The sequence below is a fragment of the Mobula hypostoma genome, chromosome 10, assembly GCF_963921235.1.
Source record: "Mobula hypostoma chromosome 10, sMobHyp1.1, whole genome shotgun sequence".
Taxonomy (NCBI): domain Eukaryota; kingdom Metazoa; phylum Chordata; class Chondrichthyes; order Myliobatiformes; family Myliobatidae; genus Mobula; species Mobula hypostoma.
The window spans coordinates 116,153,819-116,169,464 of NC_086106.1; the positions used below are offsets into that span (position 1 = coordinate 116,153,819).

Here is a 15,646-nt window from a genome sequence, read left to right on the forward strand (position 1 = left end):
ACTCAGAGATAAGTTGGACCTGGAAAGTCCCCTAAAAAGCAATTCAATGCGATTCTCACCACACCCCTAACTCCTACTCAAAAAGGGACAAAAAACTGTTCAGGGAGCTCTTCAATTTAACGCAGAGGCCAAACACTAGAAAGTACGTGAGCCAGAAGTGGGAGGTGAGGGTGGGGCAGAGGGGATGGAGAGTGGAAGGACATGCAGTGCCATGAGGGGCAATGGAACAGAGGCTTCAGAACGAGCGCATGAAATCAAAAACAAAAATCGCAGAATACGGTGAGGGGAAGACAAAATCCAGCCATGGTTTCTTCTGTCCATCTTCTCATGTGCGGAGAGCAGTTCTGGAAGGATCTTAGCACCACTTGTCATAGCTGCGTCTCCATCTTACAGTTTCAGCTATAAGACTGCACTGCAATCACTGCCTTCAGAAGATTGAAAGTGAGCAGGGAGCAAGATAGAGGAAAGATGGAGAAAGAGGAAAACAGAACCAGGAGTATCTGACTCAGCTGTCATGGTGGGGGTTTCAATGGCATCTGGTCATTCATCTGGTAAAGACCTCTTTCAGGCTGCGAGGGTTCTGTACAAAACAAGCTGGTCCAATTTCAAGCTCCTTCCTATATTTATGAACTTAACACAAAGGCATATTGTGGAAACAGAAGAAGGAACTACAAGTCACAGGGGTAGAGAGGAAAGGACAAACGAATGGTTAAAACAGCCTTGTAAAAGCTGTGGAACCACCTTTGTAATCTATGATGGGCTTCCTCCAAGTTCAAGGAAGCTGCAATAAACAAGTTCCGGATCTTGGTCATTAACTTCTAGCAATGTTAATCACTGGATCAGGGGATCACTTGGATCTGGAAGGTTAAGAGTAAATTAATTGTCACCTTCCAAGAGCCATTTGACTCATTAAAATGGAAGATCAAAATGAAAAATGGAGTGGGAAGTTCCTCACGTTGAGTAGTACCGGTGAGAACTTCATAAATCTGGGGTGATGGGGTAACCTGGCATTAAATGGTGGTTTTTATAAAGGAAATTAGTAGACTAAACTTCCCTCTGGACAAAAGTGAATTTGAAGAAATACAGAGGTATTTTCATTGGAATCTGACTGCAAATGCCCTAAAATAATATGTCAATAAACTATCAACATCTTACATTTTGAGCAGCTTCAAAACTTCAAGCAAAGTTCATGCAGGCGCACGACTTAAGGTATGGCTCAATGTATGGCCAGTCGCACAAAATAATAGGGCTAACTACTGGGGGTTCAAACCTGCAACTGGTACAGATCAGCGCACACAAAATGCTGGAGGAACTCAGCAGGGCAGGCAGCATCAATGAAAATGAATAAACAGTCTACGTTTTGGGCCGTGACCCTTCATCAGGACTGGCACAGATTCCAAATACTGGATCTGTTTACAAAAGTAGGATGCTTATTCAGCAGGTTGGGTAAATTGTCAACTGAGTGTAAACTCCAGCATTGAACAGATGTTGTTGCATGCAAACAATCGAAATTTAAAACAACAAAAATCATATTTGAACAGAAGATAATAAAACTGCTCTGAAGCAAAGCAACCTATGTTCAGACAACACATACTTCAGTTCTTCAGATGCTAAATTCTCACTGTGAGTGTTGGTTCAATTCATCTAAACTGTGCTGAAGTAGGATTTAACTTCATACAGTAAAGGATGGAAATGGCCATTGGCAAACCAACCTGTACTCGAAAGGAATGAGACTATAAATGGGTTTACAACCTTGGTTCCTTTTCTGTAGAAGTCTCCGCTATTCATAGTCTTGCAGCGCTATATAACATTTTCTGACCTCTAAGGGCACAGGTTCAAACTGCTTCAGGTTCCTGGGATGGAGGCAACGCAGGATAATTTAAACTCCCATGATAGTCTTCCTCCTCCAAAAATGAAGGTAGTGAACTGTCCCGCAATAGGAAGCAAGAAATCCATTGGAAGTGCCAAATCAGAAGAGTCTTGTAGATCACACTCCCATCAACAGCTCCAGCTCACAACTCAGTCCAACTTTGCAGCCGAAAGGATTCTTTTTCTCTCTCATCTTGCACTGTTTCTAAGTGAACTGATTACACAAAGAACCCATGCACGTTTGTTAAACATTATCAGCTAAATGAGACCAAAGCAATAACTGACACAGTGGGCTGAGACTTTATGTTTTGTCAGTAATTAAAACACTTCTGAAACAAGTCCACAGATGCTATGTTGCTTGAAGGCTCAAAGAAAATTCAATTCTTAAAAAAACTTAACTTATTCTGTGATCAACTATTGTATCCTATCTGGTTTTCTAGGTGTCACAAAACTTATTTACCTCGAGTTTACATTCAATCAGGTAGCCATTTGCTTTATCTTCCTTCACAAGTCCAATGCCCACCCCTCTCACCTTTCTCTTCCCCATTTTCCCACTAAACCCCCTCCCACCCCATCTTGTTAAGTGATTTCCCCATTTCTCTCCCCAAGTTGTCTTTAGGAACATAGAGCACCACAGTACAGTACAGGCCCTTCGGCCCATAATGTTGTGCTGACCTTTTAACCTATTCCAAGATCACTCTGGCCCACCCCTCCTACGTGGCCTGCCATTTTTCCATCATCTATCTGCCAATTAATTGCCCCTAATTTTTAAAATTTTATTTAACGATACAGTTCAGAACGGGTTCTTCCAGCCCACCAAGCGCATTGCCTAGCAACCCACTGACTTAACCCTAGCCTAATCACAGGACTTTTACACAGTACTGTATACATTGCCCATAAAGTCAGCCATAATGCTCAGAGAGGGGTTTGGATCAATTAGACAAGATGTGAGTTATTCACCAGAAACCTGAGCTTACACTGAAGGCGGAGTGTCCTCCATGCTACTGGGTGGCTCTGCTTTCACAGGCGGAGGGATCTTGTCCCGACAGGGAGGGTCTGGTGGTCTCATGGGAGGGCGCTGCAGGACTGAAGGGCTTTTCTCCTGGTGGGCTCGAGATATAACATTACTATAGTCACCTGAAAAGGAGAGGGGGAGAAAAAGGTTTACTCCCTCAAGTAGGGTACTGTCACTGAGAAATGACCATCCCCACCATCAGACACATGTGAATTTCAAACAGAAAGACTTCAACTGCTTGTTGACCCCTGGGGTAAAATCATAAGTTGGATAGGTCACTGCACAAATCTTAATGAATTCAAGGTTTATATTTTATTGTATCCAGACAAATTATCTCAACCCCTTGTCAGAAGTTCTGAATGCTACTACACTGCAGTAACAATACTCACCTGAACTACCTCTGCAACTTATTGCTACTGACTGATCTGAAATAGAAGATGCCCTGTTGACCCAGTAGTTGATCCTGCTCCCTTCACCAGGTGGTGACAAGGGGGGATCTTCCATGCAGCACTGATGCCCCTCAATATTCCCTCTCGCTGTTTTATATTAATCAGAGGCAAAATGCTTTGTCAGTCACAAAGACATCAACCATGTTGTTAAGAAGCGAATCATCTGCATACTGATCAGAATTTCAAAGCTAAGGACTGCATCCTGGAATATTCAGAATTCCATCCACATTCGGAGAAAATTTGTGTACCTCATTGAGATGTGAAGATCTAACCCTCTACATTAGATGCGAATGCCTAGATCTGGTGGATTATACTTTATACTTTACGTTATTGTCACCAAACAATTGATACTAGAGCGTACAATCATCACAGTGATATTTGATTCTGCTTTTCGTGCTCGCTGGAGTACAAATTGATAGTAAATATTAAAAATTTAAATTATAAATCATAAATAGAAAATAGAAAATGGAAAGTAAGGTAGTGCAAAAAAACCGAGAGGCAGGGCCGGATATTTGGAGGGTACGGCCCAGATCCGGGTCAGGAACCGTTCAGCAGTCTTATCACAGTTGGAAAGAAGCTGTTCCCAAATCTGCCCGTACGAGTCTTCAAGCTCCTGAGCTTTTTCCCGGAGGGAAGAGGGACGAAAAGTGTGTTGGCTGGGTGGGTCGTGTCCTTGATTATCCTGGCAGCACTGCTCCGACAGCGTGCAGTGTAAAGTGAGTCCAAGGACGGAAGATTGGTTTGTGTGATGTGCTGGGCTGTGTTCACGATTAGTATGCCATTGTCAGATAGCTGGTGAGAATGTGCCCACCAGGTAATAAATGAAATGGAACTCTGCAGCAGAAGCCCATGATCCTTGCACCTGAGAGACACTGCAGTCTGGTGTAAAAACACCCTCAAATGGAAAATTAAACCACCTCTCCATTAATGTTTCATTACTGAAATGAAAGCATTTACTTCCTGCCTTGCCGTGTTGAGGGGTTACCAGCAAACATCTCGGGTCGTGATCTGAGAGCACGAGCTTCTGCACTTAATTTATTTCGCATGTCCAGCCCTTGGAGATGAAATAGAAACCGGAGGTTTTAAACCACCAGCAAACTTTATTAAATTTGTTTGAATCCAATATCTGTCCATAGGTGCTGTAAGCACCAGGAAGGATTTATTAGGGTCACTGGTCAGCTAGTATCAAAGCAAGGTGCTTGCAAGCCTTAATGGGGTCAGTTTTCGAGGAATATTGAAAAATCGAAAGCAATAAATCAGTAATAAGGACACTGAACTGCACTGTTTCGGCTTACTGCTCTCCCTTGCCTCAGTTGTATGCAATCAGCCAAGTCCTATCCCTGAGAAAAGTTTTTAGCTACAAATAAGAGAAATTCTGCATTTGCTGGAAATCAAAGCACTACACACAAAATGCTGGGGAACTCAGCAGGCCAGGCAGCATCAATGGGAAAGATGCTGAGTTCCTCCAGCATTTTGTGCGTAATGCAAAAGTTTTTAACTGCCTTGGATCGCTATCAGGCAGTACAGCGGCGAAAGAACTAGTGCGATGCTTTACAGCGCAAGATCGGAGTTTGATACCCACGGGGGTTTGTAAGGAGTTTTTATATTCTCCCTGTGACCTCGTGGGTGCTCCGGTTTCCTTGCACATTCCAAAGTTACACATTTAGGGTTAGTGAGCTGTGGGCTTGCGACATTGGTGCCAGAGGTGTGGAGACACCTGTGCGCTGCCCAGCACAATCTTCACTGATTTGATTTAATGCAACAACGTATTTCACTGTATGTTTCAATGTACATTTGACAAATAATGCTAATCTTTTAAAAAATATATATTGTCCGATATAAGACATAAACCAGCCTCTGATGCGAATGTGACAACACTGTTTTACCCAATTTTAGCCTAACTGACCCTTCCCACCCCCCTCAACGCGACCCATGTACAGTGCCTACAAAAAGTAGTCACCCCTCTTGGAAATTTTCATGTTTTATTGTTTTACAACATTGAATCCCAGTGGATTTAATTTTGATACTGATAAATGGAAGAAGACTCTTTTGTGTCAAAGTGAAAACAGATCTCTACAAAGTGATCTAAATTATTATTATAGGTATCTGTTAGTCTCATGAGACCATGGATTTGCGCCTTGGAAGGTTTCCAGGGCGCAGGCCTGGGCAAGGTTGTATGGAAGACTGGCAGTTGCCCATGCTGCAAGTCTCTCCTCTCCACACCACCGATGTTGTCCAAGGGAAGGGCATTCGGACCCATACAGCTTGGCACTGGTGTCGTCGCAGAGCAATGTGTGATTAAGTGCCTTGCTCAAGGACACACACGTTGCCTCAGCCAAGGCTCGAACTAGCGACCTTCAGATCACTAGACGAACGCCTTAACCACTTGGCCACGCGCCAACACGATCTAAATTAATTCCAAGTATAAAACGCATAATTGATTGCATAAGTGTTGACCCCTCTTTAATATGACACACCAAATCATCACTAGTGCAACCAATTGGTTTTAAAAGTCACATAATTAGTTAAATGGAGATCTGTTTTTGCAGACCTGTGCACAGTGAAGGTGTTTCAATTGACTGTAGTAAAAATACACCTGTATCTGGAAGGTTCAACTGCTGGTGAGTCAGTATCCTGGCAAAAACTACTCCATGAAGACAAAATAACACTCCAAGCAAAACCATGTAAAGGCTATTGAAAACAGATGGATACAAGAAAATTTAAAAGTCACTGAATATCCCTTGGAATACAGTTAAGTCAATCATCAAGGAATGGGCAGAATATGGCAAAGCTGTAAATCTGGCTAGAGCAGGCCAGATTTGCTGAGTGACTGTGCAAGTAGGGGACGAGTGTGGGAGGCCACCAAGTGACCTATGACAACTCTGGAGGAGATACAAGCTTCAGTGGCTGAGGTGGGAGAGACTGTGCATACAACAACTGTTGCCCGGGTGCTTCACCAGTCACAGCTTTATGGGAGAGTGGCAAAGAAAAAAAACACTGTTGAAATAAACTCATATGAAATCTCAGCTAGAGTTTCCCAGAAGGCATGTGGGAGACTCTGAAGTCAGCTGGAAGACGGTTCCATGCTCTGATGAAACCAAAACTGAGCTTTTAGGCCATCAGACTAAATGCCATGTTTGGCATAAGCCAAAAACACCACACATCATCAAAAACACCCCATCCCTACTGTGAAGCATGGGGTGGCTGCATCATGCTGTGGGGATGCTTCACTGCAGCAGGCCCTAGAAGGCTTGTGAGGGTAGAGGGTAAAATGAATGCAGCAAAACACAGGGAAATCCTGGAGGAAAACATGACACAGTCTGCATGAGAACTGCGACTTGAGAGATGATTTGTTTTCCAGATAGACAATGATCCCAAACATAAAGCCAAAGCTACACTGGAATGACTTAAAAACAGCAAAGTTAATGTCCTGGAGTTCCCAAGTCAGTGACCTGACCTCAATCTTGCAAAGAAGAATGGGGGGAAATTACAGTGTCCAGGTGTGCAAAGTTGATAGAGACCTATCCACACAAAATCAAGGCTGTAATTGCTGCCAAAGGTGCATCTACTAAATACTGACTTGAAGGGGGTAAATACTTATGCAATCAATTATTTTGTACTTTATATTTGTAATTAATTTAAATCACTTTGTAGAGATCGGTTTTCACTTTGGCACTAAAGAGGCTTTTTCGGTTGATCAGTGTCAAAAAAGCCAAATTAAATCCACTGTGATTCAATGTAGTAAAACAATAAAATATGAAATCCTCGGGGGGTGGGGGGTGAATACTTTTATAGGCACTGTGTATATTTCTAGACCTTGGGGTCAACCAGCCTAATTTCACCCAATTGCCCCTTTGTCTATTATTAACTAATCCATTCTGCACATTGAACACCACGTACCCTCAGCTCAGCTCGCGAGATGTACTCCTCAGTGACTGAGCTGCCCTCTCCCGATGTCAAGCACTTATTCCAAAAGGTCAACTAGTCACCATGACAAATCCCCTCTCGTACATTCCTGGTGGCTTCCAAGGTACCAACCTGATAAGCCAATGCCACGCTTCCTGTTGGTGGGAGGCACAGTCGCGTAATGGCTATTGTAACACTCTTCCTGCCACTGTTTGTAAGGAATTTGTACGTTCCCCCGACTGTGTGGGTTTCCTTCCACATTTCAGAGACGTACGGATTAGTTAGGGTTTGTGAGTTGTGGGCATGCTCTGTTGGTGCTGGAAGTCTGCTGACACTTATGGGCTGCCCCCAGTGCGTATTCGGACGGTGCCAGTCGTTGATGCAAATGACATATTTCACTCTGTTTCAATGTATTTGTGACAAATAAAGCTAATCTTATAATCTCGTAATTTTATAATCTTATCTAAAGCACACATAAACTTTAAACACTCGGGTTATCCTAAGTGTTTAAAGTTTGTGTGCGCTTTAACAACAAACACTCCAAGAGGTCAGAGTAGCCTGGTATGCGCTGTGTACATAAATCTGGAGTTGAGCAAACCTCTCACTTCATTGATTCAGTTGGCTTCACCTGGATTCCCAATTTTCCAGGTAAGGTCGGGAAGAGGTCACTGTGATGACACCATAGCTGAGGATCATGACTCTAACTTGTCATTCACCTCTTTGTTCATATAAAGCGTCGAATGATCCCTGTATGCTGTTCTATTTACTGGAATGAGGGTGAAAGTAAGCCAATGAAATAAGTCACCCTATCAGTCACACTTCCTCCAAGATGACCACAGCCTTGTTGTAGGATTTGGAGGCTCGCATGTCTGAATGACCCAGAGTGTTGGCTGGAGTCAGGGCCTTATGCTTTGGCTCTTGGTAGGGTCACCCATGCCAAACAGGTCAAAGGGTAGACACCAGACTAAGAGTGGTCCACGTTCAGGGGTTTAGCTCAGGGCTATCAACTCTGACTGGGCAAACAAAAATTGGTAAATGAAGCAGCAATGAATATTCCTTCTATTTGGCCAAGGACAGGCAGAGTTGCCCTAAACATGTAACAGGCATCTAATTAATTAATCAGTCACTCTTGACTTTAAGGTTTAATTCAGTTTAAAATGGCAAAATGAATCTGGTAGGAGTTGAAGGCACAGAATACTACAGCATAGAAAGTCCCTTTGGCCCATCTAGTCCATGCTGAACTATTACTCTGCCTAGACCCATTGACCTGCACCTGGACCATATCCCTCCATACCTTTCCCTTCTATGTGCTTACCCAAATGTCTCTTAAATATTCAAATCAAACCTGCAAACACATTCTGCTGGCAGCCCATTCCACACACCTACCCCCCTCATGTTCTGCTTAAACATTTCACCTTTTACCTTTAACCCATGACTTCTGGCTCTAGTCTCACCCAACCTCAGTGGAAAAGTCCTGCTTGCTTTTACCCTATCTACTCCCATCATTATCCTGTACAGTGTGGAATAAGAGAGTGGCTTCTTTCCATAGAAATTGCAAGGTTAATATCCCATGCCCATCCAACATTAAAGTATATCAAATGCATTTACCATCCTCAGTGTAAAACATTTTGGAAGGAAGTAGCTTTGATTGAAAGGATGGTTTTCGAGAGACATTGCCAGAGCCCTGGTCTGGCAAAAGTGCCCCATTTACAGTCTTTGTCGCTGGCCTCGGGTTTCCATCTTTCAATTTTGGTGCAAGTTTCCCCATGTCCGAATCCGGGTTTTGGTTGCCCGCAGCTTGCCGAGTAGGAGGCTCCATTTCTGCCACTCGCAGAGTGCCCAGGTTTGACTTTGTTGTCCGCTGCAGTGGGATGGGGCTTGGGGGGGCGCCCAAACCGCCCAGTAGCATCTCATTGCCGCCATTGGCATTTTGGTTTGTGTTCCCTGCACCAACTGTAAAACAACAGAAAATCAGTATTACGCGTGCAAGAGGCTAAAACGTGGTAACAGTCCCAGCAAGTGCCACTTCTGAAACAGATAAATGATCTGACAATTGCCCATGTTTACTTGTCACCAGTTGTTAAGAATATTAAATATAATCATCCCCAAAACTTCAGTTGCAAAGGAGGTAATTGAAAGAAAATGTCTTATCTAGCCTGTGGTAAAAAAAAAGCGCCAAACTATTTAAACACTGAAGTGTACCAGAGTGAAATAGATTGGCTGGTTGAGTGGTGTGACAAAAACAACATTGCACTCAACGTCAATAAGACCAAGGAACTGATTGTGAACTTCAGGAAGGGGAAGTGAAGAAAACACACTAATCCACATTGCTGGGTCAGCAGTGAAAGGGTGATTGGTTTCAGGTTCTGGGGAATCAACATAAAACAATTACAGCACGGAAACAGGCCATCTCGGCCCTTCTAGTCCGTGCCGAAATCTCAGAGGATCTGTCCTGAACCCCGCTTATTGATGCAATCAAGATGAAGGCATGCTAGTGGCTATAGTTCATTAGGAGTTTGAGGAGATTGGTGTGTCATCAAAGACTCCAGCAAGTTTCTACAGATGTACCGTAGAAAGCATTCTATGCGGTTGCATCAACACCTGGTACGGAAGCTCCAAAGCACAGAGTCAGAAGGGGCCACAGAGTTGTAGCCTCAGCCAGCTCGGTTATGGGCACAACCCTCCCCACTATCGAGGGCATCTTCAAAAGGCGGTGGTGCCTCAGGAAGGCAGCATCCGTCACTAAAGACCTTCACTAGCCAGGACATGCGCTCTTCTCCTTACTACCATCAGATAGGAGGCACAAGAGCCTGCCTGAAGATCACACCCAACATTTTTCATTGTAGCACAGGGGACTGAGGGGTGACCTTACAGAGAACCAGAATCACCAGCATATGTTGTGAATGGGAAGAAGCTGTTCCTGAATCATTGAGTGTACATTCAGGCTTCTGTACCTCCTCCTTGATGGTGGCAATGAGAAGAGGGCATGATGTGGGTGTTGAGGCTCCTTAATGATGGATGGCTCCTTTTTGAGGCGTTGCTCCTTGACTACGGAGGCTGCTGCCCAAGATGGAGCTGACTGAGTTTACAAATTTCTGCAGCGTAGTTTGATCCTGTGTGGTACCCCGCCCTCCCGTACCAGACGGTGATGCAGCCACTTAGAAAGCAGTACATCTGCAGAAAATTGTGAGTGTTTTTGGTGACATGCCAAATCTCCTCAAACTCCTCATGAAATGTAGCCGCTGTCATGCCTTTTTTGTAACTGAATCAATATGTTGGGCCCAGCATAGATCCCGAGAGATGTGGACACCCAGGAACTTGAAATTGTTCACCCTTTCCACTTCTGATCCCTTAATGAGCACTGGTGTGTTTTCCCTCATTTTACCCTTTCTGAGGGTGTATAAAGTTATGAGGGGAATAGACAGGGTGATGTGTACTGTCTGTTTCCCAGGTTTGGGGAAATCAAGATCTAGAAGGCATAAGTTTAAGATGAGTTGGGGGGGGGAACTACAGGAGCTTTTGGGGCAACTTGTCCACCTGAAGGGTGGCCAGCGTATGCCAAGAGCTCTCAGGGGAAGTGGTCGAGGCAGGCACGAGGTACTTGGACAGATACACAGAGAGGAGAGATTCTGAGCAGCACAAGTCAAATATGGGCAAATGGGAATTAGATGGGAATTAGATGGGCTTAGATGGGAATTTTGGTTAGCATGCATCAGATGGGTCAAAAGGCCCGTATCTATGCTGTGTTACACTTTGCAGGAAAGCCTGGGGGGGGTGGTGTTCAGTGATCAGTCACTCAAGGCCAATATGACACAAAGGTGGGCATGACGGAATCTAGTCTTGTTCAGGAGGAACCTACTGAGGGAGGCAGACACGTTAGGAGCCTTTTTGCAAAGTCTTGACAGAGATGATACAAGGGGATAGATCAGGGGTTCCCAACCAGGGGTCCATGAACCCCTTGCTTAATGGTAATCGTCCATGTTATAAAGAAGATTAGGAACCCCCGGCATAGATTAAGAGGAATACAGAGGCTTCGCCCCGCCCCCCAGGGTGGAAATAGCTAATATGAAAGGACCTAATTTTAAGGTGATAGGAGCAAAGTGAGGGGGGGGGTGGGGGTGCAAATGTCAGAGGTAGCTGTTTTTGTTTTTTCACACACTCAGAGCTGTGGGAGCATGAATCCTGCAGCAGAGGCGGTGGTAAAGGCAAATACATTGGGAGCATTTAAGAGAATCTTACACAGACACATGGATGAAAGTAAAATGGAGGCTACGTGGGAGGGAAGCATTAGATTGATCTTGGAGTTAGGTTAAAAGGTCGGCACAACATCGTACAGGGCTTGTACTGCATTGTACTTGTCTTCGCTCTACAAAAACCTCAGCATACAATTTGGTCCCTTCAAGGGCAACAACAGAAAGATTGCTGGAACATTGGACTGGTCCAATATTTTTTAAAACCATCAACACTTGGAGATATCAGGGCATTTCTCTGCCAACGTGAGTCAACTCTGTCCCACGAGGCATCCCATACTTCCAAATAGAGTGCGGACATTTTACTGGCCAACTACCAGTCCCACAATGCTGCTGATGTTCTGCCTTTTTGTTTAGCCTCAGCATGTGTCGATTCATCTCCCTTCAAAACGTACTCCAAGGTGAAAACAAGGGATGCTCCCACAGTGATGGACAACAGCAAGGATCTCTACAAACCCGTTAATCAGGATACTTGCAGAACAAACAATGAAAGCAAATTAAACAGATGCAGAGTAAACTTGCTCTTAATTTGGCCAATGCAGCAGCTTTGATTTGCACAAGAATCACAGAATAATAACTGACCTTAAAGCTATTGGGCTGATTTTATCTTTCATACCCAATTATTTCTGGCATATTTGAAATGAAACCACTTGTGAAAGCAGTGCAATTGACCCACTCTCCTTGCCACAAATAACGCAATTAATCCCTAACGGAAGGTTAAATAGGTTGGATCCTTAAAAGTCAGGAAATCAATTCATGGGATCCTCACAAAGTAAGATTAATATCAAAGTGCTCGTATTGTTTTAAGGCAAGTTTGGATAATGCCTTGGGTTATAGATGTTCTCCGATGGAGATAAAAATTCAAGTATACCACAAAGGGATTTAAGGGTCTGGAATGACCTCCAGGTTAGCTGGATTGATGTCGTGCTAAGGGTCATTCTAAAGGGTCATGCTTAGCCAAGGAATCTGAGTTCTGGAAGATGGATCACAATGACTCTGAGATTTTACATTCGCATTACAATTTGAGGCCAGGAGAAAGTAGCAAGGTTACACTGAATGTCCACCGCTCACTCCATGTCAGGAATCGAAGAGGCTCGCAATGAAGCAGGGCCCTGTGTTGCTGAAGGAACACCATTATCCACATTCACCTCAAATGGGGAAAGTGAAGGGAGTCTTGAAACATTACCGCAGGCCCGCTGAATAAAAATCCTTTTACCCTAGTCCTATAATTAGGATTCCAATGCAAAGTCTAGTTAAACTGCAGAACCATATAAAAAATTTTTTTTAAATGTTAAACAAGGATCTTGATCGTTTATCCAGCTAACAGCTGCAAGTAATTGATCAAACCAGACACCACTGATCTCACAAAAGAGACTGGCACTGGCGCCTAGCGGCTGGAGCTTCAGACACGTATAAGATCAGCGCTATAAAAATCGCCGTCCGTTCACTGCTGGCTGAATGAAGCAAAAACCCATGTGTACATATTAAAAGCAAAGGCACAACCCTGCTTAAACACAGCCAAGTACATGAATCAGGCACCAGTATCTGATTAACCATCTTGGGTCGGATTCATCATCGGTAGGAGGCTGAAGACAGGGGAGGTAAATCATATACCTGTTCAAAGATGGAATCTCATCACCACAAATGTCTGGCCCCTTGATCACTGCCCAAAACTACCCAACACATCAGTGGAACCAGCCACCCCACCATCACGGACATATATACAAAACGGTGCCAGATAAAGGCCAACAATATCATGAAGGATCCCACTCACCCTGCTCATGGACTGTTTGTCCAACTCCCACTAGGGAGGAGGCTACGTAGCAACCACACCAAGACCACCAGACTCAAAAACAGTTACATTTCGAAAACAGTAAGATTTATCAACACCTTCACCCACTACCCACCCCTCCACAGCCCCTACCAACACAACTTTATCGTTTCCTGTCAGGGTCACCTTGTGTACTGACACTCCTGTGCAGAGCATCACTTTAGAGACATACGGTGCAATCTGTGTGTATATAAATTATCTTATGTATTTATATTTATTATGTTTTTCAGAAAATTATTCTGTTCACGAGACAAACGCGAGAAAGTCTGCAGATGCTGGAAATCCAAAGCAACGAACACACACAATGCTGGAGGAACTCAGCAGGTCAGGCAGCATCTATGGAAAAGTGTGAACTGTCAATATTTTGGGCCGAGACCCTTCTTCACGACTGTGGAAGGGTCTTGCCCCAAAATGTCTTTTCCATAGATGCTGCCTGATCTGCTGAGTTTCTCCAGCATTTTGTGTGTGTGTGTGTGTGTGTGTGTGTGTGTGTGTGTGTGTGTGTGTGTGTGTGTGTGTGTATACGCGTGCATTGCTTATTCCATTCTTTATTGTACGGGGTTTTCTTGAGGCTGCATTGGATTCAGAGTAACAATTATTTCGTACTCCTTTACAATACATAATATTAGACAATCTTTCCCACTATTGCCCTTTACAAATGAGGATTCACTTCCCTTTGGTGCATGGTCCTTCAGGTGAAGTACACTTGGATTAAAACTAGATAGATGCAGGTAGTCATTCAAAATGAATTATTGGCAAGCCAGCCATTGAATCACACGCAGTACCCATCAGTTTTCCTCTCTTTTTTCACTTATTTAATATTATATGTGTGTGTGCATACACACACACACACACACACACAATTTATTTATATATTTATAAGTAAATTTATATATATAATTATACATACAAATTATATATAAATTTACTTATTGTAATTTATAGTTTTTTTTGCATTGCACTATAGTGTTGTCTGCCTCAAACAAATATTAAACTGGATTCTGACACAGGTTTTTATTTTATTTAGAGATACAGCACAGTAACAGGCTCTTCTAGCCCAGTCTGCCCTTGTCAACCAATTACACCCAAAAAACCAACTAATCTGCTCACGCGTACGTCTTTAGAATGTGGGAAGAAACCAGAGCACCGGGAGAAATCCCAGAGTTCACAGGGTAAACTTCAGTGTTACGATAGCCACTATGCTACCATACCATCCCTAATGTTAGATTTGCTGGCACACGCTCTTAAATAATACATTTTCTGCTTAAAGTAGCTATAACACTATCCTGCAAGGTTCACTCGATAAATATATTTTCACCCTTTGGGGTTGCCTTGTTGTGGCATGGGACTGTGCAAAGGATTGAGATCTATGATCAGAGATGGCAAATTTAGGAACACCATAGTTTGAGAATTAGTCTTACCAACTAAGCTGGGATATCCAATTGCCTGCTCAAACATATCCACTCTCAAAATACTCTGCAGATTAAAGCATTTGCTTTAGGGAAAAAGAAATCATTCTTTTGCCAGCAAACTGCCAACGTTAATAATTCTACAAGAAACTCTGGTCAAATAGCCAAAGAATAAATCATTCCTTTTTGAATTAAACAAAGGAACTGTGCATCATCCGCAGCTAAAACAGCCTTAAATTAGAACACACTAATGATTAATGGTGTGCCTCAAGGCTTGATGCTGGGCCCACGGTTTGTCATCTGTACCAGCAATTGGGATAAGAATGTGCAAGACATGTTGGTAAGTTTGCACATGACAGTAAAATAATTGCTAGAGTGGTTACAAGGGCAACTTGATCAGCTGAGTAAGTGGACCGAGGGATGGCAAATGGAGTTGCATTTGGATAAGTGCGAGGTATTGCATTTTAGAAAGTCAAATCCAGGTACAACTTTCACAGTGAACAACAGGACCCTGGGAGTGTTGTCCAACAGAGGGCCCTTGGAGTACAAGTTCATGGTTTTCTGAGAGTGGAATGGCAGGTAGACAAGCAGGGGAAGAAGGATTTTGGCAAATTGTGTTTCTTAAGTTAGGACATTGAGAATATGAATTGGGGAGTGCGGTTTATGGTGCAGTTTTATGGGACACAGGTGAGCCCACACTTGGAGCCCTCCACCTTTTTGTTCTGGCACCTTTCCCCTTCCTTTCTAGTCCTGAAGAAGGGCTTTGGCCTGAAATGCCAAAGGTTTGTTCACTTCCATGGATGCTGCCTGACCTCCGGCATTGTCTGCGCTCTGCTTTGGGGCACTGTGTTTAGTTTTGGTCACTTTGCAACGGAAACATGCTCTTAAACTGGGAAGTGTGCAGAAAAGGATATTGC

At 43.6% G+C, this 15,646-nt stretch overlaps 1 protein-coding gene across 1 annotated transcript in view; it reads right to left on the reverse strand.

Annotated features, from left to right (window-relative positions):
* The window catches only part of LOC134353132 (oligophrenin-1-like), a 241,667-nt gene that overhangs the window by 40,805 nt on the left and 185,216 nt on the right, over window positions 1-15,646 (reverse strand). The window contains exons 20-21 of the mRNA XM_063061073.1: window positions 8,848-9,192; window positions 2,847-3,006 (exon numbers count right to left, since the gene is read on the reverse strand). Of these exons, the coding sequence (XP_062917143.1) occupies window positions 2,847-3,006; window positions 8,848-9,192 (505 nt within the window). The remainder of the gene's footprint in view (window positions 1-2,846; window positions 3,007-8,847; window positions 9,193-15,646) is intronic.